A 24,322-nucleotide genomic window follows, 5' to 3' on the forward strand; every position below is an offset into this window, starting at 1 on the left:
ATGTATTCTGCAGCACAAGGACCCCAAACATACAGCCAAAGTCATTAAGAACTGTCAGTATACTGGAAGTGATTGTATGGCCTCCCCACAGAGCCTAAAAAACAGCAACTACATTAAACTAACAAATCAGTACAGTTGACTGGGGGCCAGTTAGGGAGCCAGTCTACACTGGGGAGTGTCCGGGGGGGGGGGCAACCAGCGACACACCAAATTTCACTTCAAACTAAGACAGTATCCTTCATATTTATGTTCTTACATCACTCTCCCCTTTTACCCATCTCCATCTCAGAACTTTCACTCACGTGCATCAGCGTTTGGACCTCACCAAAGACACCTCGCAATTACATGGCTCTCCATCTTACTGAAAGGAAAAACTAAACAAAAACAAATTAACTCTAAAGAAAGACATGGCTACTCAGTTAAAAGATGAAACACTTGTGTGGCTAATACATTAAAATACACAAGCTAAAATTTATTTAAAAAGGCCTAAACAAGTAAGGAGCAGGGGAAACATATTTTTTAAAAAATGGAGAAAAATGATTGGTAACTGAGGACCACACTGCTATAGACTAGAGACTTAATGTTGTGATCCTCACCGCTTCCAGACACTGGGAAGCCAAACACAGGAAATAAAAATTTGGTCCAAAAGTACCAGGATCAGACAATGACATAAAGAAAGTCACTAATGTGCTCATTCTGGTACCATCCTTAACCGGAATAAGGCCAAAAAGGGCGATAGGTGCATAGGACAATGTAAGCATTAGAGGAGTGAGGGTTGATGGTGCGTTCAAAAACACTACTCAGGTGAGGAACATTTTTCACTAAGAGTTCTCTACTACAGATGCACAATCTGGAGATTCAGCAGACACCATCACTCTCTCCTTTTTCCATTGAAAGCAACATGAGACCAAGATACACGCAGTCAAAAGTAAGTACCACTGAAAACTAGGGATGGGTACCGGTATCCGGTGCCATGATGGCACCGGTTCTGATATAAACGGTAGTAACCAGACCGAAAAGCAGCGCACATTTCGGTGCTTTATTTCGGTGCTTTTTTTTCCTGAGATGTGATACACTTTGAATTCTAGCCAATCATTTTACGTTTCCGGGGATAGTAGGCGGGTCCAGGTACGTACGTTCTTTTAGAGCAGAGCTACAGGTTAAAAATGCCCAAGGCGAAGCGGTCAAAAGTCTTGCTGTACTTCACAGCAAAAGATGCAAACTCAGCAGCCTGCAACAAGTGCTTTAAGGTGATACTGTGGAAAGGAGGTAACACCTGAAATCCGATGAAACACCTGGCGACGCATAGCGTTTTTTTTTAAAAGCCGAAAAATGCGCCGTATTTGATAGCTTGCTGCGAGACCTCACACCGAGCACATCTACTGCGGGTGTGGTGCCTGTTATCGGACGAAGAGTTAGCAACATCCCCCAAAAAGCTGAAGAGTAGAGTCCTGGCCCCTAGCCCTGCCAGTGTAGCAGAAATGATGAGGATGATGATGCAGCAGCAGCCGTTCTTCTCTGCGTGAGTAGCTTAATGTTGTTCGTGTATAATTTACGTTGAGTAGGCTAACCACGTTATTACATTAATGCATGTAAGGTGAACTAGCAAACATCATCATAGCTACATGCAGCTGTCTTCTTGTTTGATGGCAGATACTCCCTTCACCCTGGCCAAAAAGGCTAAAATGACCAAATAAAAAGTGGGAAACAGTTAAACATGAGAGGTTTTTGGACAAAGTTTTTGTTTTTTCCATTGTTTAAGCACTGCTTCCAGCCAAGAGTGATACCATATATGCCCTATAGCTGCAGAAAAGGCTAACATTGTTATCTTTTTACAAAAAAAACAGCTGAACATGAGAGGTTTTTGGACCAATTTTGTGTTCATTCTTTAAGCACCGGTTTGAGCACCGTTTAAGCACCGGCACTGTTTCAAAAGTACCGGTTTGGCACCGGTATAGGATAAAACCTAAACGATACCCATCCCTACTGAAAACCCAAGTGGCTGTCAAAGTGAGCATGCTTGTTTCTGATAATAATGCCCCAACAACCAGACTGAGATCAGAATACTCACTGCAGTCTCACTTTGCAAGCACTCATTAGGGGGACTGTTTTTTTTTTTTTTTATCTGCACAGAGGTGTGACTCATCCACACTGGAAAAAGCTGTAGAGAAGGGCAGTGGAGCCAGAGGAAAAGGGATGGAATGACAAGAAAGTGGATGTAATGTGATAAGGTTAAGGAGCGGTGGAAAACAGGACGGTGAGGTGAAGAGAATGGGCAAAACATCAGATTTCAGGCCAGGTGCTCTCACAGACCAACTTTGTTGTGTATCAACCTAGACAGACAATGGAGAGGTAAAATGCAGAGGATCGGGGGCTTTATTACTGAATCATTACCTCTTGTGGATCCCTGGGGGACAGACAAAAGCCGCCCTCCAGCCTACAGTCTTTTATTAAGACTATAGAGGGGAGAACTGAAGAACAGAGGGAGGTCTTTTTTGTGGTGGTAATAAACACTACTGTTTTTAATTCACTCTGCAGCTAAGTCAGTGACTGACTGGCTGGTGTGAATTCTCTTCTGTTCAGTCATCTCTATTCATCTGTCATTCTCTGTCTGCATCCCTCTCTATCTCTGGGCATCTTTTTCTTCACTCAACACTCAATCTTGTTTTAGAATTCTGTGTCTAAAGTATCTCTGCTCCCTCATGGAGCCATTGCTGTGTCTCAGCCAGAGTACGGAGCCCTCTCTGCAACTAAAGACTTCCTGTTTCCCTCCAGTGTAACTACATCCTGCACACGATCCACTATGTGATTCCTTATTTCTCAGAAAGCTGTGTAACATCAAGGAGAAGATAGATGGCTGGTGCAGCACAGTGGCGACACATTTCATCACGCTCCTTGGAAACTCCTCAGATATAAACCCCCCCTATGAAAGGAAAAAGATTGCACAGACTTTACTTTTAGGGTGCATGACACAGCTCTTTTCGGTGTGTACTTGTTTTGCAAATGCAAAAGTTAAAGTTATTCGTGCACTGTAGGAACACAGAGGCTCTTTTCAGCAAGCCTTCCTTGGCTGTCAGGCGAACAGCGTTGCTCTGTGCTGCAGGAACTGAAGTGTTAAACAACCTCTGATCGCATATATCCCTGCTCACAGTCTATCGGGCAGTTCTTAAAACACATTTCAGAAGGAATAGAGTGTAGAAAAGCCTTAAAGAATTAGTAAGGAAAAGACTGAACTGTTAATGTTTCATATGATGTTTAATGGGTGTACTGGAGGCAATACAGGTATTATAGTTTTATCACAGAAAGAGTACCAAAACTAGAATCAATAAAACATAATTATAAACCAAAACATCCGTAGGCATAATGATTACGTGCATATAAATTTTAAGGCACTATTACCAAAAATAATGCTTTATTTCAGGACGGGCTGTCATTCTTTAGTCTTTCCAGCTTATTGCAAGTATCCTCAAGTCAAGTGCTGTTACTCTTTGCTACATGTACCAATTTTATACATGCATTTCTATTTTTTTTTGCACATTAAATAGATTTTTCTTAGAATTCATACTGGGAAACAAACATAGTGACTTTGGTGATGTATTTCCCCAGCTGCACTCGCCTCTCCAGCTCACTCATCTCCACCTCTGCCTCCAGAGTGGCAGGGCCCTGCACAGGGCTCACCAGCATCAGCTCGCCCGTGACGCGGTCTGAGCGCTGCACTGTGAAGTGGCGGCGAACTGGCCTTCCGCCTAGCAGGGAGAAACGAAGGGTGTCACCTATCGGGCGCAGTGCTGACACTCTGAACATGACGCGGGGAGCTGACAGGTTGGAAACAACAGCCAAGTAATGGTAGGAGAAGGAGTTTGGGGTCTGAGAGCACGCCTTGTTGTCCACAGGGCAGGGGTTACGTTCACAGCGCCTGGAAAATAATGAGAGTGATTTTAAAGAATTAGTTGTTACTATGCATCTCACACAAAAATAAAGATAATGCTCACGTAGGTGACGTTTTGACATATGTAGCATTAGGAATTTTGGGGCAGTCCACACGAACACACTGGAAACCACCATATGTATTAATGCACATCTGGTCCTTCGTGCAGTTGTTTTGCCTCGTAGCACACTCATCAATATCTGCCACAAAAGAGAAACACAAAATCCCCACATTTAGTTGGGACATCATTTAGACTGCAGCTCTTTGATTTGCCATTACTGAAAAGAAAAAGAGTCAAAATGAATAAAATTTTGTTAAGTGTACTTGTAGACTCTACATTTTTGTGTTACATTCCACATTGTTCAGAATCTGCCTTTTGGAGAAATGCTTTGAGTACAACTTTAGCAAAAGAAAAAATCAAAACAAAAGTGATAGCAAAATATAAAGCAGGAAGAAGGACTGCTCACCTTTGCAACTGCGTCCGTCACGGGTCACGTTGTATCCTGCAGGACAGGAACAGCGATAGCCTCCAGGGGTGTTAACACAAGCGTGTAAACACAACCTCCCAGCCTGTCCGTTATGAAACAGCTCACATTCATCAATATCTAAAATGCATAACACACAGACATGGCTAACAACCCGTATGGAAACATCATAATATGAAAAATGTATAGTCTGTGTTATACTAAAGCTGTTAGGTGTACCAGTGCAGGTGTAGCTGTCTCTGCCAGAGATGGTGTATCCTGGCTCACAGGTGCAGTGGGTGGTCCCCTGCACTATAGTGCACTGTGATGGACGAACATGAGGCCCGGTGGTGGCAGCTGGTAAAGTGGATGCAGCAGCAGCTGTGGATGGGGAGGTGGCGGCAGAGGTGTTTGTCATGGTGACAAAGACTGAATAAGGAAGAGAAGACAGGTAAGCAATGCTGGTGTGTTGTAGAAAAAGTTTTCATAACCTGTTTTCATATTTTCTTTGCAATAGCTTTGTATCTGCCCCAGGGATACAAGTTATTTATTTAGTCAGCTGACAATATATGTCAGACACTGATGTTGGTGTGCCGATGGTGATATGAGACAGTGTCAGTCACGCCTGCCCGTGTCAAATGGAATCCAAGAGGAGAGTCACTGGGTTGTATTGGTGGCAACGACATAAAGCCCTCACAGATACGAGTTTGATAGGTAATATTTAATAAGCTCTGTTCTTCTACAAGAACAAGACAGCAGCATGAGCTTAGTGAAGATATCTGAGTGTTAATATATTTGGATTTGTTTATTTTGCCAGTAAGGAATAAAAAGAAGAAAATGTTTGTGTAGAAATTCTGGTGAAATGTAATTTAGATTATTATTATTATTATCATTATTATTATTATTATTATTTTTAGGACAGCACGGTGGTTAGCACTGTTGCTGCACAGCAAGAAGGTCCTGAGTTCAATTCCACCATCAGGTCTTTCTGTGTGGAGTTTGCATGTTCTCCCTGTGTTTGCTTGGGTTCTCCCCTGGTACTCTGGCTTCCTCCCACAGTCCAAAGACATGCAGTTTGTGGGGATAGGTTAACTGATTAATCCAAATTACCCATAGGTGTGAATGTGAGTGCGAATGGTTGTCTGTCTCTGTGTGTTAGCCCTGCGACAGACTGGTGACCTGTCCAGGGTGTACCCCGCCTCTCGCCCTATGACAGCTGGGATAGGCTCCAGCGCGACCCTGAAACGGATAAGTGGATGGATGGATTATTATTATTAACTGTAAAGTTTGTTTTGTTTTGTCTTTTACAAAAACATTGCAGTTACCCACACTATGTTAAATGGGGGTTGTGGGTGGGGAGGAATATGTTGTATATGTTTAAATAGTGGGAGGTATAGTGGTTAGCTGGGTTCAAATCTGCTCTTCAAATCTAGGCTTCCTGTGTGGTGTCCGCATGTTCCCCCTGTGCCTGTGTTCTTTCCCAATACTCTGGCTTTCTTCAAAAACATGTCCAACAACATGGTTGTTTGGTTTATTGGTGATTCTGAATATAAGCCTTAGTGGTTGACTGTGTCTGTGTGTTGGCCCTGTGATGGACTGGCAACCTGTCTAGATGGCATACATGGCCCCTCACCCAGTGACAGCTGGGATGGAGTCTAACTCCTCACCCCCATCCCTTGATGTATAGTGGTTAGTGTTGTGGCCTCACAGCAGAAACGCTCTGGCTTTAAACCTGTTTGTCAGCCAGACTTTTCTGAGTGGAGTTTGCATGTTCTCCCTGTGCTTCATCCCACAGTCCAAACACATGTGTTTTAAGTAAGCGTCTAAATTGAACCTGCATGTTCACAGCTGTCTCTCTCTCTCTCTTAGCCCTGGAAATCTGTCCACATCTACCACTCCACTCTCTTGGGTAAAGTTGGTAGATGTTTTAATGTAACGATTGGATGACTATCAAAAACATTACCAGACTTTCAAATCTCTCAGTAAACTATCAAACCATCCTTAACTGTAGAATTATTTAGATAGTGTGAAAAAGGAGATGAATTTAGTAAAACTGTTGGTGTCTACTGAATTTTAGTGCCTACACAAGCAAATGCCCAATGCAATCTCTTTCAAATGGTAAAGTATCACTACATTTCATTCATGTGTGTGGTCTGAGTATGCAATGTATTTTACTTACATGTTGGCACAGGGCTTTGACAGGTAACTCCAGCCCAGCCTTTGGCACAGACACAGGAAAACTGGTTCACCTCATCAACACACGTCCCACCATTCAGACAGGGGGAGGATGCACACTCATTGATGTCTGAGGGGAAAAAGATATTAAGGTTATGTTTGAACTCTGTCCAGAGATACACATTTGTATGCAACTCAATAGCTTTGATGCTTGAACATCATGGAACATTACATAATGACATATGCATGTGTGTGGAGACATATGAGAAAATACGGGAGCAAATGAGTTAACAGGAGGGGCAGCCAAAGTGTAGGGGATGCCACATCCTGATCAAACAGCCTTTGAGTTGTTATCTCAAAGTCAGCAAGCTGTCAAAGGACAAGGAGGCTGGAATATCGCATGTCACAGCATTCAAAAAGCTCTCTGGACAATGACCAAAGTACATAAAGAAATATGATCATGGGTCACATGTGAAATGTATCATCGTATAGAAAAATGTTGTCGGCATGTTTGATGCCCAGCAAGCAGAATGGTGCAAATAAAAGGGGGCAAGGAGAAGAGAGGTTACACAGAGGATGTTGACAAGATTGTAAAAGTGATCAGTGGGTTAGATAGCATGATGAGTGATGGTCAGAGTAATGAAGTGGAGAAACACTGGTGGGAGGAGGATTAGGAGGACGCAATGGAGAAAATGACCATCACAGCAAGGCCAGGCAGCAGAAGGCTCCTCTCTCACCTCGGCAGGTTGGTTGCTGGCCACTCCAGGTCAGGCTTTCCTGACAAACCCTGCTCTCTGATCCCACGAGTTCATAACCAGGGTCACACAGGAAGTGAACCTCATGGCCAATGCTGTGCGATTTGCCAAGTTTCCTCCCATTAATGAGGGACTCCAGTTTGGGGCAGGTACCTAGAAATTATAAGAACATAACAGCAGAAATACTCTGATATCTAAGAATTTGAATAAAGTCTTTCTAAGATATTTACTTACTGTTGATGGCTTTTGTGTTCTGCCTTGCAGCACTGCTCAGCAGTAAATTTATTTTCTTCTTTAGGTTGCGCAGACTCTGCATGTAGGAGGCTTCATGGGCTGACAGAAGCTTCTGGACCTGCTTCAAGGATCCTTGAATTTCTTGCCTGCTCGGACAGTCCTAGAATAATACAGAGCTACTGAATAAATTCATAAATGTTGAATATTTTAAGTCAATACTGATCTTCTAATTCACAAAGAGGATCAGAAAAACTGTTGCAACCATCTAAAAAAAAACATGTGAGAAGGTTAGGCACGCTATATAATATTAAATTGAAAATGACAGTTTCTTATTAAAAAAAACCAAAAAAAACACCATCCTTGCTAAATATCTGAAAATGGAAAAGCAATCTATTTGACTCAGCACAGGTAAAATTTGTTGAGAGATGAAAGCACCACAAGCCAGTGATGCTGTTTCTATTAGCAGTTTATTTATCTTCCTGTTCATTCAAGGACACGAATTCATTCAAAAGTCTTCAAAAAAGGATTTGCTTTTCTTTTTTGTGTCAAATGAAAAAAAAAAAATTCAAACTTCTAGTGCATTTCTGTAATGTTAAGTCATATAAATTGCACCGGCACATATTTCTGTGTGAATGCTATCGCAATGAGGGAAAAAAAATCTCTTTATCTAAATGAATAGACAAATGAATCTGCTCTACCTACTGCACTATTTTACCCAGTGCACTGCAGAGGCTGAGGTGCTCATATGAAGGAGTAAATCTTGTGGGGATCAGAGAATGTTTTGTCACTATATTTGCCAGCAGGAACCTCCCCCCCAGCTAGCTCCATACTGTAACTCAGTCATGCTGACAAGAAAGGCTCTGTGTGTAACACTTTCTTATGTGGTTCCAGGTGTGATGTTCTGCTTAGGTTCGAAGTTTTAACTACACGAGTCATTATAGAAATGGAGGTAAAAGCTTTCATTAGAGGGTAATTACTTGCTGATTTTTGACTCACCCAGTCATCTCCGTCCAGCGCCTTGCTTTCATTTAACAGGGTGTGAGCTCAAGTGAGTTGTACACACCTATTTTTTAACCCATAACCGTTCCCTCATTACTCTCGTTGATTCAACAGCATCAGTCCCCACCAGACCTCTGCTCTCTCACATGTTTTCAGACAACCAATTAGTGTTTTCATCCAGCAGCAGTTATGTAAGAAGAGTCAATATTTGTTGAAAACGCTTTTCTTATTTAGACTGAACTGAGGTTTGGAATGACTTCAGTCATTTTTGGGGCTGATGGCTGGTGTTTATCGGGTAGTTGTCAAAGGCCTCTTTCTGCCTGTGCTGGGAGATATTTCACATGGTGTTCATGTTAACTGGGTGATGTTACCACAGTCTGTAGGAGGCATGTGGAGCTGAAGCACAAAATTGCAGCACAGTTCTATTTAATAGATTTAGAGCCTAAATAACAATATGCTCTCACGCACATATACAAGAGTCTACAGCATCACACTCACATTATTATGCACTTCTACAAACACATAATTGGCTGGCCATTTTTCAGTAGAAAACAAACAAACAAACACATACAGGCACAGACATGCATGGTAGAAGCTGAAGAGAGCCATTCAAAGCCAGATGCAGCGTTTTGGAAATATTTCGCTGGTTTGCAGTGAAGCACAGCATATAGTGAGTGAATTCAGCCACCGGAGCCTCTGGGATGTTGCTCTTGAGGCTTGCGTGCAAAGTAAGGGTGACTCAAGGTTGCTCTGTGAAACATTTTTTGTGATGCCAAGAAGTACATTCACATTAAGATCTGCTCTGGACTTCAGAAGACGTTATGCATGCAATTCTCTTTAAGCCATACATAATTCATGAAGCACATTTTAACCAATTCCTTTTGACATAAGAACTTTAAGTGGAATGACGTGATATAAGTTCAGGTACCCTGCTGTGACTAATTTATTCAGTCAATAGTTAACAATTTTAGTTACATACTTGCTTACCTGCCCCAAAGTAGGATGAAGCAAACAGAAACACAGTAAGGTGATGGCAGTCACAGGTGATGCAAACATGTTTCCACTAAAACCAGTCCAGTGTGCACTCACTAATCGCTTCTCAAATGTGTTAGAACTTGCGTGCAGTGTGAACTTTGTGCCGCCGGCTCCCAGAGTGTGTAGGAACTTCAGGTGAGAGAAGGACCACAGTTGGCAGTGGGAAAGCTGCCGCAGCTAAACATTGTGGAATGTTGTTTACTCTTCAGTAGCCAATCAGCAAAGGAGAAAAATGTGACCACATTATGATCCCTTTTTACTTAATTTGGAGTGCACTTCCTCTCTGTTTAAAGCAGCTTGGTCTTGGAGAAAAGGTACAGTGATGCTGTAAGTTCTGCTGGAATTAAATTACTTTCCTGTTCTGTAATTAGACTGATTAATTAGATTGAGATAAAGACTGGTTTCAGCTTTCGAGCATAATGTCCATACCTGCCGTGGCTATTATTGTAGCAGTGGATTGTGGGCAGCTGTATAACATCTGGATCCAAATCAAAAAGTGCCCCCAGTTCACTTTTACTTTGCTAAATTCATCTCTTTAATCTCAGATGCTCTTCTTAAATGAGCTATACGCAGCAAGAGTAAGCAGACTACATGTACACCTATCAGCCAGAATATTACAACTGCAGACTTGGTGTGAATAACACTGATTACCTGAATATAATGCAAGATAGAGTATCATACGTGAGATGTAAGGGAAAAACAAGAGATAATATTCTGAATATTATACTATGGAGAACCAAACTTTCAGCTTACTGTATATGCTTGCAAACAATTTGACACTAATACCTCAGGACACCTTTACACACTTTTTGGAATCAGTGCATTGACTTATGAAAGTTTTGGCAGCATGACTAGTTGTTGAGGTAAGTGATAGATTATAATTTTTAAACCTGTCTGTATGGTGCACGAGTGATGTGGAATGAAGTTGCACTTGCAGAGCTAATCCTTAGTTCTAAAGAAAGCGATAAAGAGCTGCACCTTAAACCAGTTCTGCTTTGTCCTATACCTTAGCCTTTCCTTGAACAACAACGTTAGCTGTGGACAGATACACTTGTAACGTTGCAATAGGGATGAAACAGATATGTCAGTTTCACTCTGCTACATCTTTTTTTGAGTGAAATCTCATCATTTAAATAAAAATGTAGAGATATGCTAAAGAAAACATTTGTGTAGATGGACTATTGTCATCACACCCCTGTGAGCAGTCAGCAGCGCTACATTTCGATGTGTAAAATGTACCAAAGACCTTGACTACTGCTTTGAACTCAAGCATGAAGAATGTTTTGGTTCTTCCTTTGATTGTTGGTTTTACCTGAGAAATCATCTTTGTGGGTCTGTGTTTGTCTGAGCCTTTAACAGACTGAGCGCACAGCTGTCATTTGGCTCAGCGGAGTCAGACTGTTCCTCACTGATACAGCAGAATCAAAAGGATGGGAAATAAGTGGACAGCCGAGGGACCTCAGTGCAAAATACCTACAGACCACAATGGAGAGAAATGAGTGGGATTGTATTGTACTGTGCTGCAGTCATCCCCAGACACTGAATCACCTCACAGTTTGCAGATTCATGATTCATGCTTCCCGTACTGGGTCCTTAAAAACATTGTCACCAAGTCTAAACAGGCACCCAGAGAGAGCACCATACTGTACCTTTACACGGATATTTCTAGGCTTTTTGTACTACCACACATCATGTTCTCCTACAGTTTCATATGGCTTAGAAATGAAGACAGATTTCAACTGGCTCATTTGAAAAACAGATATCAGTGATTCAGTAGCAGCAATCCATCAATAAGAATGACAGAAATCATTAAGCCATATGTTTTCCTTCCAGCGTCTGACAGTAAGTGGCAACACACCTGCTGTCAGTTTTGGAAAGCATGCAAACAAAGCATTTATTTTCAAGTGCTATACTTTATTATGGTATTCCACTGCCTACCACATTTATTTTAAAACTGTTGTTATAATCTTGCTATACTCATCATATGTGTCACAGTACAAGCTTAAAGAATTCTTGAAATGTAGATTACATTACTAATCGGTAGATAGTATGTAAAATTGCTAATGCACTCAGCTTTTACTCACTTTTATAACCTGTTGAAAGATCAGTATGCTTTAAATACAAATTAAAATTGGGATAATTTGAATATTTACTTAGTAATATATTGAAACGGCATAGAAACTCTACACTGTGTCTACAGCCCCTGTAGGATTAGTAAATTCCTCTTTGAATAGTCAGTGGCATGTGCCGCAGCCTGAGGTGAAAGCACTTGAGCCGGTGAGGATAAAAGAGGGAGGAGAGGGGCAGGGAGGCAGGATAGGATAGCAGAGCAAGTGGCCACTGTTGGTGCAGACACTGCAGGAGTTCACAATGGGGTCGGTAACAGCGTCCGGGCGTTTGGATGTTTTTATCGTTTGCTTTCTTCTGCCCTCGTTTAACTCAGCAAACTGGATCATGGCAGAGACACCGGAGCTCCGGATTTTCCCCACCACCGGTAAACACAATTAGCGTTGTGAGAGAAGTCAGGTGGCCACAAGGGACAGTTTCCAGTAGAGGGTAATCAATTTACAAACATTTTAGATTGGTTAAGTGCAGCTGTGAAGTGGGTGTTTGAAAGGACAGGTTCAGTTATAAAGGTTCAAATGTTTTATCTACTAGTTAGTTAGAAGTAAAATGTAATTTTCTGCTGACTACTGACTACTAAACTCCATATTAAATGTGGCATTAGCTTAAATTGAATTAAACAGGCTTCTCTTTAACTTTTTTTAAAAAATGTTTTTAGATCTAATATCAGTAAATTAAGTCAGTAAGATGTGAAGTTGATGATCAACAGATGAAAGTCAGCAGTGCAGTAAAATGTTCTCATGATACAGCCTAACAAACAAAGATTTAAGGTGGTCAGCCCCAATTTAGATTATTATATAGCATTTATTTTAGCTTGTCTAAGTCCTAAAAGTAAGGAGTATTGGGAATACGTTCAGTTAACTGTTTTACTTGAGTTAACATAAGATGTAGACACATTCTTAGTGTTTATTTATAGCATAATTACATACACTATGATCAGCAGACATACATATGTTGTTTAAAGACACTGCCAGCAGGTTTATATTATTAAACAGTTTTAGATCTTCATATGAGATTCATATGACAAAGAATTCCCTCAATAATGTTAAAAAGTTTTAAAATGTGTTGTGATTGATTTTGTATTTAACCTACAGACTCCCGGGTGTAGATGTGATAGACTTTACAGTCCAAACTTTTACTCTCTGTCTCTCTCCAGTGTATTTGCATTTAGTTGCCACAGCGACAGCAGTAGAAGTATAGTTAATGACCATCTGTATCTTCTTCCAGGGCTCGGGGTGAAGAAGCACTCACAGATTGTTGCTCACCACAATAGACTGCGCAGCCGGGTCAAACCCATGGCAGCTAACATGCAAAAAATGGTTTGTGGCACCTATTGTCTGTCTCCTCTGTGTGTTTTTGAATGGTGCCTTTGCTGTCACTGAGTTTAACATCAGGCTTTTGTTAACAGTGTGGGCTCACGTAAACTAATCAGTGTGGGTAGACTGTCTGGTCTTCCTATGCAGCTCATGTTTTTCTCCTAATAAGGAACATTAGTTATTTGTTGTTGTTTCTCTTCCCATTCCTGTGTGAAAAACACTTAGCTGCAGGTTGTAAACGTAATTGTTATGCTTCTAACATTAAGTAAGCCTGCAGCTTCAGTCCCAAGGCCCAGAAAAACAGTAATTGTCATAAGTGTCAGTCACACTAATCAGGAATGTGTGAAGATATGAGGTAGCACGTCCGAGCTGAGCGCTCAATCAGTTAAGTGTGACTCTCCCATGACAGCATCTATAACTTAGGAGGACTCTTGAGGTTACTGAGGTCCCTGTGCATTTAAATGACACGCTGAAGTGCAGAAAAGGCAGCTTTGATCAGTGGCCACAGTTGTTTCACTGAAAATAATTTGAATTCTTAAAAGTAAACTCACCAAATGACCACACAAACAGCATGGTTTGGGGTCGAGCTGTCTTCCTTTGTAGTGCTGATAGTCTCGGCGGTGTGAAATAGTAGCGTTAGTGCACAATTTGTTCTGCTCTGCTGCAGGCTCACTGATAGCGTCCGAAATGAGAATGAGGCCAATATCAACTGGGTGTGTGCAAGTTTGTCAGGGTCACTAAGTTTATTTCTTAGACAACTAAAGTTAAGTAACTAAGCAACATTTTCACTTGTCTCTTTATTCTAATGATCAACAAATAGGTCTATTGTAAACATGACAATAACAGCATGTTTCGAGAGAAACAATGAGTAATGTTTCTGAATGTGCAGCAAATTCTAAACAGCAGTGCTAAATTGTTTCCCTGTCTTACTCCATCAGTTGGTCTGCTATACAGTGCTTATCTGCACAACTCTCTTCCACGTATGTGATTATGAGAGGTAATGAAGGATTATGAAACTCACTGTGTACTAGATACCCTTTGGGCCCAATATGCGATTTGTGCCAGGGCAAACTGTCACTTTTTCATAGATTACATCCTCAAAGCCAGTCGTACAGACTGAGCCCCTTTTCTTCGACTGCTCTTCAGCCTCAGAGAACTGTTCGCAACTGATAAGGCAGTAATGAGAAAAAGAGGATGTGGATAATCACTTTGCATTCACAACTCTGGTTTTACAGGTAATTTCCCATGAAAACCCTCAGAGAAGGCTTTGCCAAGCTGAAGAGGCATTATTAAAGAGCTTTAATGATAAACGTTAAAAGGCTCAAGGCTTCGCCTGTGTTTGCGAATATCTTAATATACTTTTTTTCTTCCCCCTCTCCCGCACAAGAATGAACCAGCAAGTATTATGGTGTGATTGTGTTGAAGTGATTATTATTATATGGTCCTTTAGGCTTTGCTTTCAGGATGAGATAAAATACCAATATTCCAAGAATGAATGATGCTCCTCCTTTTCTCACCCAGTGCCCTGTCGGCGGATTTTCTTTGAGCTCTTTAGGCTAAGAAGTATTGAGGTCATACCATCACTCAAAGAGGCCGATATTGAAGTTTAGTGGTCTCTTTTGATATGGAAATCATGACCTCTGTTTGTGAGATTTTATCTTACTAATCTCTCTCAGAACTATACCCAAGGGTCCAACGTGTTATTTTAATGTAGTTAGCTTCAGAGGGAGCCATTTCCTGAACTTTAGATGCAATTCCATTTTTTTTTCTGTATTTTTACTGCTACTAAACACCTGAATATAACAGTTGTTGGTGCCACAAAGAAGGCTGAAATGCATAAATTGTTCATGCTGTTAGGCGCTGATACATAATGGCACACTTCAAAATGAAAGATATTACCCAGTGATCTAATAGCCCTCTGTCATCAAAGGCTTTGGCTGGATGACATCAGAGAGCAGAGTGAATGATGAACTCAAGAGGCCTCAGCGTTTTGACACTACACAGCAGAGTTACACCAGGAAAACCTGTCTTGAAAATCCTGTCAGTCTGACATTTCAGACAGATTTGGATTTTCCATCTGTACTAATTATGAACAGAACAGAGGGACAGAAATACAAGCAGAAGCAGCAATCTCTGTCATTTAGGCTAAAAAAATGATTGTGGACATTTGAATCATTCTTCTTTGACCTAAAGTTCGTCAGGATTGTAGCTAACCATGGACTGTGCTCACTGAGTTCACGCCTCAACTCTTAACAAAGCCCTGTGATTGATTTGGGTAGTGCAGTCTTAGCAGTGCATGACATCAGAGAGCCAGCCAAGCAGACACATCGATATAAGATCCCTCACTCCTGTTCTGGTAGACATATTGCACACTGCTACTGCAAACTAATGGTTTTGCACCAGAATAACAAAGAGTTTTATGTATATCAGTGGACTGTTATACAGCACTTTATTTGAACACCCAAAGTGCTTTCTTACTGCACTCATTTACTCACTCGCTTTTATCAAATTTAGCATTCACACTCCAATAGATGCATCTGGGACAATTTGCATCTTGGCCAAAGATACTTTGATGTGCAAGCCAGGTATCAAATCACCAGACAACCTGCTCTATCTCCTGAACAACAGCCACCCCAATATCAATAGTTCCAAAGTACATCATAATGGCTTTCACACATGCACTTTAGCTCTTAACTGTTCTAGGTGCCTAAAAAGGGTATATGAGGGGCACATTTCTGACACATATTGTCTATATTAGCCGATCTTTAACTTGCCAGGTCCCTGGAATAAAGTCTGTGTGATGCCTAACTGTATGAGAACAGAGTCACTCTATAAAGGCAGTTATTCACTGAAACCCCACTGAGGATTTCTGGTACTGTTTTCTGCATCATGCTTAATGTGCAAAAAGACAACTTTTGTCCCATTCCTCTTATTCCAAAATTACAAAAAGGAAAAGGACAGAGCAGCGATGCTAGTGATAGTAATAAAAGTCTCCTTAAAGCTAGAAAGTTATTGGTTTGAACTCACCAGCTAGCTGGGGCCTTTATGTATTTTGCAATATGCATTCTCCTACATTTAGGAGCAGGGTGGCTGTAGCTCAGGAGGCCCTCTACTAGTCGGAACTTCGGTGGTTCGATCCCTGGCTCCCCTAGTCTGCATGCCAAATATCCTTGGGTAAGATATTGACCCCAAGTTGCTCTGCAATGCCTCTGTTGGTGTGTGAATGGTAGTTAGAAAGCGCATAGAAGATAGTGAATGTGGCGTGTTGTGTAGAGTACTCCAGGAGAGTAGAACATTGCTATATAACAATCAGTCCATTTACCATGTAATCTTGATAGCTGACACTGGCTAATCACTGTGTATAATTAACCTACTTTAGATTGCCTTGATATACATCACTTTTTAAAAGACAAATTAGTTTATTTGGAACTTTTGGTAGGAAATACTGACAATACTGATCAAGTCTGACATAAATATAAATAAATTATAAATATTATAATCTAATGCAGCTTTTAAACAAAAAATCTGAGAAACACAGTGTAAACAAGACAAAGGGCCTGTTTGAGCTGCATTTTCTGATGACCCTCCTATGTTAGCCAGTTGCCTAGGACCATAAAAACAGAGACGAGATTAGTAGCATTAGCCTTTTATCTGTGTGTCTCTTTGTTTACTGTTGAAATTGAAACCCATGTCACTCTATTGCAGAATAATGGGGATGTTTATTTTCTATAGGACTGGAATGAGAAGTTGGCTACACTTGCAAAGGAGAGAGCCACATTGTGTCACAAAGAGCCTTTCCTTCAACACTCCTCGTCTTTCAGCCATATTGGCTGGAACACACATCTTTCTGTTGTTGGTGCTGCTTCATTTTCTGACATCATTGACTTCTGGTTCGAGGAAGGAAAAGATTTTCTCTACTCCAGCGGCCAATGTAAGGAAAATGCCACCTGTCAACACTATACCCAGGTATTCACCAGCATATACAAACCTTACACATGTTTATATGAAGTCCCACAGCTGCATACAGTTTCTGTTGCCTATAAAAATGCTGTTTTGTGTGTCCAAATCCTCTCTTGTCTTGTAGCTGGTCTGGGCTACTTCAAGCCAGGTGGGCTGTGCCAACCAACAGTGCTGGAGAAATGGAGAACTCTGGGAGATATTTGTCTGTGCATACTATCCTGGGTAATAGTTTGCTTTCCCAAAAAGCTAAATATTAAAAGTATTATTAGAAAACACTATTTTTTTGCTGCATATATTTTCATGTTTCAGGGGTAACTGGGAGGTAAATGGTGAACTGGTGATGCCGTATAAATCAGGGCTGTACTGCTCTCTCTGCACCTCCTCAATGTCTGGCTGTTTGAGACTGTGGGACCATGTAGGCGGACTATGTGGTAAGACAAACACACACACAAAATGTATTTTTAGTTGTATTTTTTCAGTGACAGCAAACTTTCTTTAATATTTAATATGATCAGTTCCCAGTTGTTCATTTTGCAGCCTACATGTTTTTGTGTTTCTAATCAGAGATTCCAAAGAACCCATGTCGTATGAACTGTGGCGAACACGGCCATCTTAATATCTCCTCTTGCAAATGCAAGTGTGACCTCGGGTTCACTGGACGCTTCTGCCAGGGTACCAATTATCAACAGCTGATGTCATAAATATCATTCTCAGTCTGCTGTCCTTGTTTATCTTAATGTACAAAGAGAAAGCAAAGGCAAAAACCTTGCTGTTTTATTGTGTGTTTTTCAGTTCGGTGCAATGTGCAATGTGTGCACGGACATTTCAAAGAAGAGGAATGCTCTTGCTTGTGTGCTGTTGGCTATGGTGGTGCTGAGTGTGCAGGTAAGTGAAGTGTGCTTTAGTATGCAACAGTCTGCCACAAGAGTAAGGCCTCCTGCCTGATATTGTGCAGGTCTCAGTTGTACTGACTGATAATCTCTAAGCTGTCAAGTGATGGATTTCACTGGATGTCAGATGCTGACTTGTGGTATCAGTCAGTAAGATGTTAGCAACACATCTTAACCTCTTAAGCCCCAACGCCCCCTGATACGGGGGCAAAAAGCAGTAGATCAGGTAGGCTTGGGGCTTAAGAGGTTAAGTCTTGTGAATTGTGAGTTGTGGTCTCTTAAAATTAGTTTGTCCAGCTCACATGTGCCTGATCAAAATGAGATCTAGAGAATTTGGGGATCGAGTTTACACCTCAGATTCCTGTAAAGTTTCTCCATCTGTTCCTGAACATGTTTGTTACAGTGTTGCAAGGTTACTGTACTAAAAGTGATCGCTGGCACAAAGGGCTGTCTAAGGTGTGATAAAAAAATAATATAGGAACAGCACCATAAAAATAAAACAAAGGCAAAACTAATAATAATAATAACAATAATAATGATAATGAAAATTAAATTTGATCTACTAGTTTAATTTCCTCTTCTTGGATCTTTTTAAGACAGCTTCCAAAGATGCTGCTATTCTTTGATCACTTCCTGGAAGCCCCATTCTGAGCATGTGCACTGTCCACTTTGCAGTTTCATCACAGACCTCAGACTTGTATAGTCAGCAAAAATTAGCTTCTGTTTACGACTGATCTCATTTTATCTGATTTTATGTGGACAATCATTGCTGTTAATGAGAGCTTGATTGGATTTGCAAGGGGTTTTCAGTTTACGAGTCCACATGCAGCATCTCAAGTGATGAGCAAGGTTAGAAAAACGTTAGTGGGTTAAAGGCTAATAGCGTTGGTAGGTTTAATAGTTTGTGCACCATGAATTTGTCCCCCAGGGTGAGACTGTCGTCACGGAGTTCCACTTTATTGTTGTGAGGTATCTGACAGAGTACACTCAGTTAAGACCTGAAGTAGAGAGTGTGCTTTATGGCCACACAAACACAGTATGCCCTCAGTGCCCTCCTTAGTTACTAGATTTGGTTCCTTGCACTTCCTGACAAGGAAAGGATAACCTATCTGACACATTAGATGAGTTAAAGCACAAAGGCCCGTGTTAAAGGAGGCCTTCACTGAGAGACTACACTGAAAGCAGCCGAGAGAAAAGTTGACCAAACCACAGGTTTTTTTTTAATCACACCTCGACATAATGTGCTACAAAGTTTAGGCTGGTTGTATCTGTTAATGAACATTCAGAGGACAATAATGCCTGCAGTACACACACACACACACACACACACACACACACACACACACACAGTTCACTGATATAAATGAAAATGCAATTAATCATTTTTATCAAAAGCAACAGCTTTTTTTAAAAATTGACTTACATTCACATTTTAGGTGCTCTTAGATGGTGGACAGTCAGCGTGTACAGCCTGAAAGCCATGAATGTTTTACCCTTGTCAAAGTTACTGAGATGCTCACTCTTTTTTTCCAATTGTCCCGCTGCATTATAGAGCCAACAATTTGACATTTGCCAGTGGAATCAGACAAGAAAATCTTACTTCACCAGTTAGTGATTTTAATATTGTCACTGACTAACAGTTCTTTATGTTTTTATATATCTAATCAAGTTGTACTCTGAGACCAAGAAATGCTTTAATTCGTCCACATAGTTTATTGATGGTTTCATCATTGACCTTTAGAGGAGATATGAGGGGATTTTCTGTGATCTCATCAGGTAGACTGGTAGACACTTTAATACCTTAGTGTACATCACTTTATTTCTGAGAAACTGGCAGCCACTGAGTAAGGAAATTTGTGCTTGTTCCCAAGCATGTGTAAGTCTGTTCTGTCTGCTTTGAGGTTGGTGGTCAGTGTTATTACTCTTCATTTTTAGTTTATGTGCTTGTGTCCCAACAGAGAAAGTGGAATTCCCATTTCAAAGCTGTGATCTCATCATAGATGGAAATTGCTTCATGGTGTCTTCTGATGTTGAGACCTACTATGGGGCTAAAAGTCACTGTCAGGTATGTGTGCGCCTCACTAAGGAGCCTCATCGAGTTTTCTATAAAACAACATACAGAGACCAAGTTTAAACTTTTTCTTATGTAAACCATCAGGAACAAGGAGGCATTTTGGCTCAAATCCACAATCAGAAGGTTCAGGACATTCTGGCTTTTTATCTTAGTCAGCTGGAGACGAGCAACGAGCTCACCAGGAATGACTTTGAAACTGAAAACTTCTGGATAGGTACTATTTTGTATTATAAATTAATATAAATGAAATATATCAGTTATATCTTTAACACTGAAAAACACTGAAAGACACTTTAACTTGCTGTTTTTTTATTTTAAATAGACATGCTATGGGTATGGATGTAGTTGAAATGGTGCATAGATAAAACAGCATGTTTTTACTCCACAGGCCTGACATATAAACCTCCAAAAGACTCATTTCGCTGGGACACAGGAGAGATTCCCAAATACTTCAGCTTTGCCTTTGGGCAGCCTGACAACCAAGGGTAAGAGACCCATTTAGAATGAGACATTAGCTACTGACAGACGGCCGAGGGAAATGGACCAAAACAAACAAAGCAATTCTCCTGAAAGGTGGAAAAATCTGCTTCTGTTTTGTTTTTTTGAGGGTGGGTTTGGACATTTGTTTTCTTTTAATTTAGCCCTCTTCCTCTCTGTTTACTTTAGCTCTTTATTTTTATTTTAAATTAATTATTTAAACCAGTTTTTAACCAATGGAAAAGACAGTGGTCTTAGTTGACATGCATCCCTCATTAATACCACTAGATGTCTCTGTTCCCCTCTGTGTTTCCTTAACCTTTGTAATTATAATCACTTCTTTTGTCCATGCTCTCAGTAGCAGTGCATAATGCTAACCATTTGTGGTATCTATCACAGACCCTTCGCATTAGTCCACTCACAGCTTCTCTTTTTCTTTACAGTTTTGGAAACTGTGTCGAGCTGCAGGCATCGAGTGGTTTCAACTGGAATGACCAGCGCTGTAAAACACTGAACAGATACATTTGCCAGCACGGTATGGCTCCTTCTGGGAGAACGAAAACCTAGATTAAGTTTTTGCAGAACTGGCTGCCTAAAAATATTGTAACAGAATTTCAGAAAAACTAAAATTGTTGACATTTTTCATTCAGAGATAAAGCTTAACCTGAGAGGAACACTTCTTCACTATGGAATCTTTGCACATTAATTTTACTCAAAAGCAACCGCTGTTTTGTCCACAGATGATTTACAAATGAGAATGTACTGTCCTCCTATATCTCCACCCAAACATGGCAGTCTTCATTTTGAAAGAGATCTGTGTGTCCGAAGACCCCAGTGCCTATAGTGCTATTAGAAAAGGATTCACTACACTGACTACTTTGTAATTTATACTTTTTTTTGACATTTTAATACATTTAAGAGAGGTTACTGTAATAAGATTAATGCTACGTTGCAGTTCAAGGACAGTGTTTTATCTTCTAAGCCTCATTGTATAAGTAAAACTTTCACATAACGAAAAATAAATAGATTTTAATATAAAAAAATTTTTTATATAAAGAGAGCTCAATAATAGTTTCTGCTTGTTTAGGTAGCAGAATGGACATCCTCTCATTTTTCCATTTAAAAATGGCCTCTTCTTTACAATTTTGGTTTCTGCTTCTTGTACATGCTGTGCTGCACTGTGTCGAGGCAATTAGTTTTCCTACTTCACTGCCTCTGCCACTGATGTTCAGTGAAGTGTAAAATATTAATCCAGTGTGTCCAGTAATGATGTGAAAACACAGAAATCTCCATGTGATCCCGCTCACACATGCCTCTCAGTCTAAATCAATGGCACTCAGTGCTCACCATCAAGAAGCTCTGAGTAATCAATATATCTCAGCTCCACAAAAGCCTTCAGTGTCTGAAAACACACACACAAAGACACACACATGCACTTACATTGATCATGAGAAATGAGATGGTGGCAGATGTTTAGTTTTGCCCACTTGAGTGTGTCTTTGCAAGTGTTTGCTGTGTAATCTATTGATTATTCACAGCTGAATGATGGGTCTGCTCTGAATCTGGTCCTCGTTGCAGGGATGTGATTTTTACAAACCACCTTTCTTTTTTCCTTTGTGTAAAACATGATTAGTAAATTGTGATCAAAGGAGAGCTTGCTGCTGAACTGTGTCTGTAGCAGATAGTCCTACATGGTTTTAACAAAGCTAAATTTGTGGAAATATTCTTCCTCAATCAATAACGTTGTCACACTTCCTCTCAAAATAAAAGCAAAATTTCACTGAAGCAACAAAGAACTACAGGCATAAATTAAGCTGATTATAAGTGCACAGAGCCCTGCAGCCCATCAGGCTAATTTCCAGACATTATTGCTGTGTTGTTTTAATTGGTAATAAAATGATAAGTGGATATCACACAGCCTGGAGCAGACACTAAGTTGTGTTTCTCCACAGTACCGCTTGTTCTTGTGTCTATGTGTTTTTTTATGTATGAAAACGTATCCACAGTTTGAAACTCTTTTCATGACTTAAACATTTATGACTTTACAATCATTCTGAAGAGAACCGAAGGATAACTTGAGAATTATAACACAAATGCAACATTTTTTGTGTGAACAACAAGCAGAATGTCTTTTATATTTCATGTTTTTCTTTTTACAGATGCAGAGCATATTGCTCAGTGGGAGGACAGCAGGTGACCTGGATTTTTCAAAGGGGTGAAATACTGCAGGTGTGATTATTTTAAGATACATGTATGCTGGGACAATAGCCACCAGTGTTGGTGAATGTTTTGCTTTTACTGTAGTACTGTACTGTGCAAATCTCTTTAACTACCATTTTTACTGGGAGAACAGGAAATACGTGTGATGCAGTGACTGATTGAGCTTATGCTCAAAACCACTGGCCCCTTTGAAGCAAAATAAAAGAAATAAGGGGGTGCTTAAGACTTTTGCACAATACTGTACATGGATTCGGTTAGATTTAGATGTGCTTTAAATAATTTACAAGGATTTTACAATGAAATGGCTTTATGCCACAGCTGGAATGAAAAGTCTCACATGCATCAGTGCACTTTTTAAAATATCTTCTTCCTCACCTGTCCTGGAAACTCATGTGTTCAGCCAACATTAAAGCAAATTTGAGTTTGAGTTCTGTTCATCTTGCTTACAGAAATCAAGCATATTTATTTAGGTGGTCGCTTTGATCCAAGCTACAGCATCTCGGTACGTTTTGGATCTGCATGGATTGTTTTTTAAGCAAACATCAATGATTCACTATCTCCAGAGGAAGACCTTCACAGCTTTGGTCATCCCCTAAATTCTAAACATAACCATAAGGTTGACATTTCTTGCCATAGTCTGATTTAATTTAGAGTTTAATTCTTGGTTACTCTTTGTTTCTTTGTTACCTGTTGTATTTTGAAAGGATTTCTTTACTTGTTTGTTTTTGTTGCTCTTACCTCTGTTTGCCGTGTCTTAATTCTTCCCACCTGTGATTAATCGGTCCTGTACGTATGTGTACGTGTGTGTACGTGTGTGTACGTGTGGGTGTGTGTGTGTGTGTAGTCTTTTCCCCTGCCTGTTCCCCTCTGTGAGTCTCTTCTAATTATTTCTCTGGGTGTGTTTTTTAAATTATTTTTATTCTTCATGTTTTTTTTCTTCTTTCTGTTGGATTTTAATGCGACTTCATGCTGTCTGTATCTTTGGCCACTTTGGTGCTAAATGTTAAAAAAACAAATAATAATTTTAAAATGTTGTCACTTTTAGAAAAAATATATATAGATAGACACAGTTATAATGGTTTCAGATAGTGAATTCAAATGATTTCTTCTAGAGCACCAACATGGGGTACTTATATCCTCATATACAAGGCCAGCTGTGTATGTAAGCACCTGTCAAACTCATCACCATCAGAATGAAGATGTGTAGGAAATATGAGGACCTTTTGGTCATTCAAAGACTTGTTTGAAGTTGAGACTTGCTTTTTACGGTTCACGTTAAACATGCTCTACCTCAACTTTAGCTTAAAGTACGATGGAAGTTTAGACACTCGAAGGAAAGACAAAGGTTTGGGAGAAAGATTGCATTTGGGAAATGAACGGCCTCACAGGCATATACATGCAAATGAGTGTGTGCGATTTAAATGTGGATCAGGTCAGTGAGCTTTTAATGGTGACTCTAAGGTCTGACATCACGATGGCCTTTGAATTAGCAGAGGAAGATACTGCTGGATGGTAAATAATACACTCAGACGGAAGAATGGGATCAGTGCTGCAATATAACTGGGTCAAATCAACCTGCAGTGAATTAATGCGAATAAGCACACAGGGTTAAATAGTTATAAATGTCCTTAAGCTTTCAACTTCTACTTTATATATTTTATATATTCTCTC

General features: G+C 40.3%; 2 protein-coding genes across 2 annotated transcripts; one reads left to right on the plus strand and one right to left on the minus strand.

Moving 5' to 3' along the window:
* Nucleotides 1-745: 745 nt before the first annotated feature.
* On the minus strand, nucleotides 746-11,429 carry LOC146525742 (fibulin-7-like). Its single transcript, XM_085167699.1, has 8 exons — nucleotides 9,543-11,429; nucleotides 7,557-7,716; nucleotides 7,305-7,475; nucleotides 6,572-6,697; nucleotides 4,633-4,821; nucleotides 4,396-4,533; nucleotides 3,993-4,128; nucleotides 746-3,916 (listed from the first exon to the last, which is right to left on the minus strand). The coding sequence occupies exons 1-8, from the start codon at nucleotides 9,609-9,611 to the stop codon at nucleotides 3,553-3,555; spliced, it is 1,353 nt and encodes a 450-aa protein (XP_085023825.1). The 5' UTR covers nucleotides 9,612-11,429; the 3' UTR covers nucleotides 746-3,552.
* A 446-nt stretch (nucleotides 11,430-11,875) lies between these two features.
* On the plus strand, nucleotides 11,876-23,078 carry LOC146525743 (C-type lectin domain family 18 member A-like). The gene is made up of 12 exons (XM_085167708.1): nucleotides 11,876-12,084; nucleotides 12,942-13,033; nucleotides 16,763-16,996; nucleotides 17,115-17,212; nucleotides 17,300-17,421; nucleotides 17,555-17,662; nucleotides 17,783-17,875; nucleotides 19,839-19,945; nucleotides 20,039-20,168; nucleotides 20,343-20,439; nucleotides 20,875-20,966; nucleotides 22,591-23,078. Exons 1-12 carry the CDS (start codon nucleotides 11,961-11,963, stop codon nucleotides 22,626-22,628), a joined length of 1,335 nt encoding a protein of 444 aa, XP_085023834.1. The 5' UTR covers nucleotides 11,876-11,960; the 3' UTR covers nucleotides 22,629-23,078.
* The last annotated feature ends 1,244 nt before the right edge of the window (nucleotides 23,079-24,322 follow it).

Source organism: Neolamprologus multifasciatus, chromosome 1 (genome assembly GCF_963576455.1).
Source record: "Neolamprologus multifasciatus chromosome 1, fNeoMul1.2, whole genome shotgun sequence".
In the NCBI taxonomy this organism is placed as follows: domain Eukaryota; kingdom Metazoa; phylum Chordata; class Actinopteri; order Cichliformes; family Cichlidae; genus Neolamprologus; species Neolamprologus multifasciatus.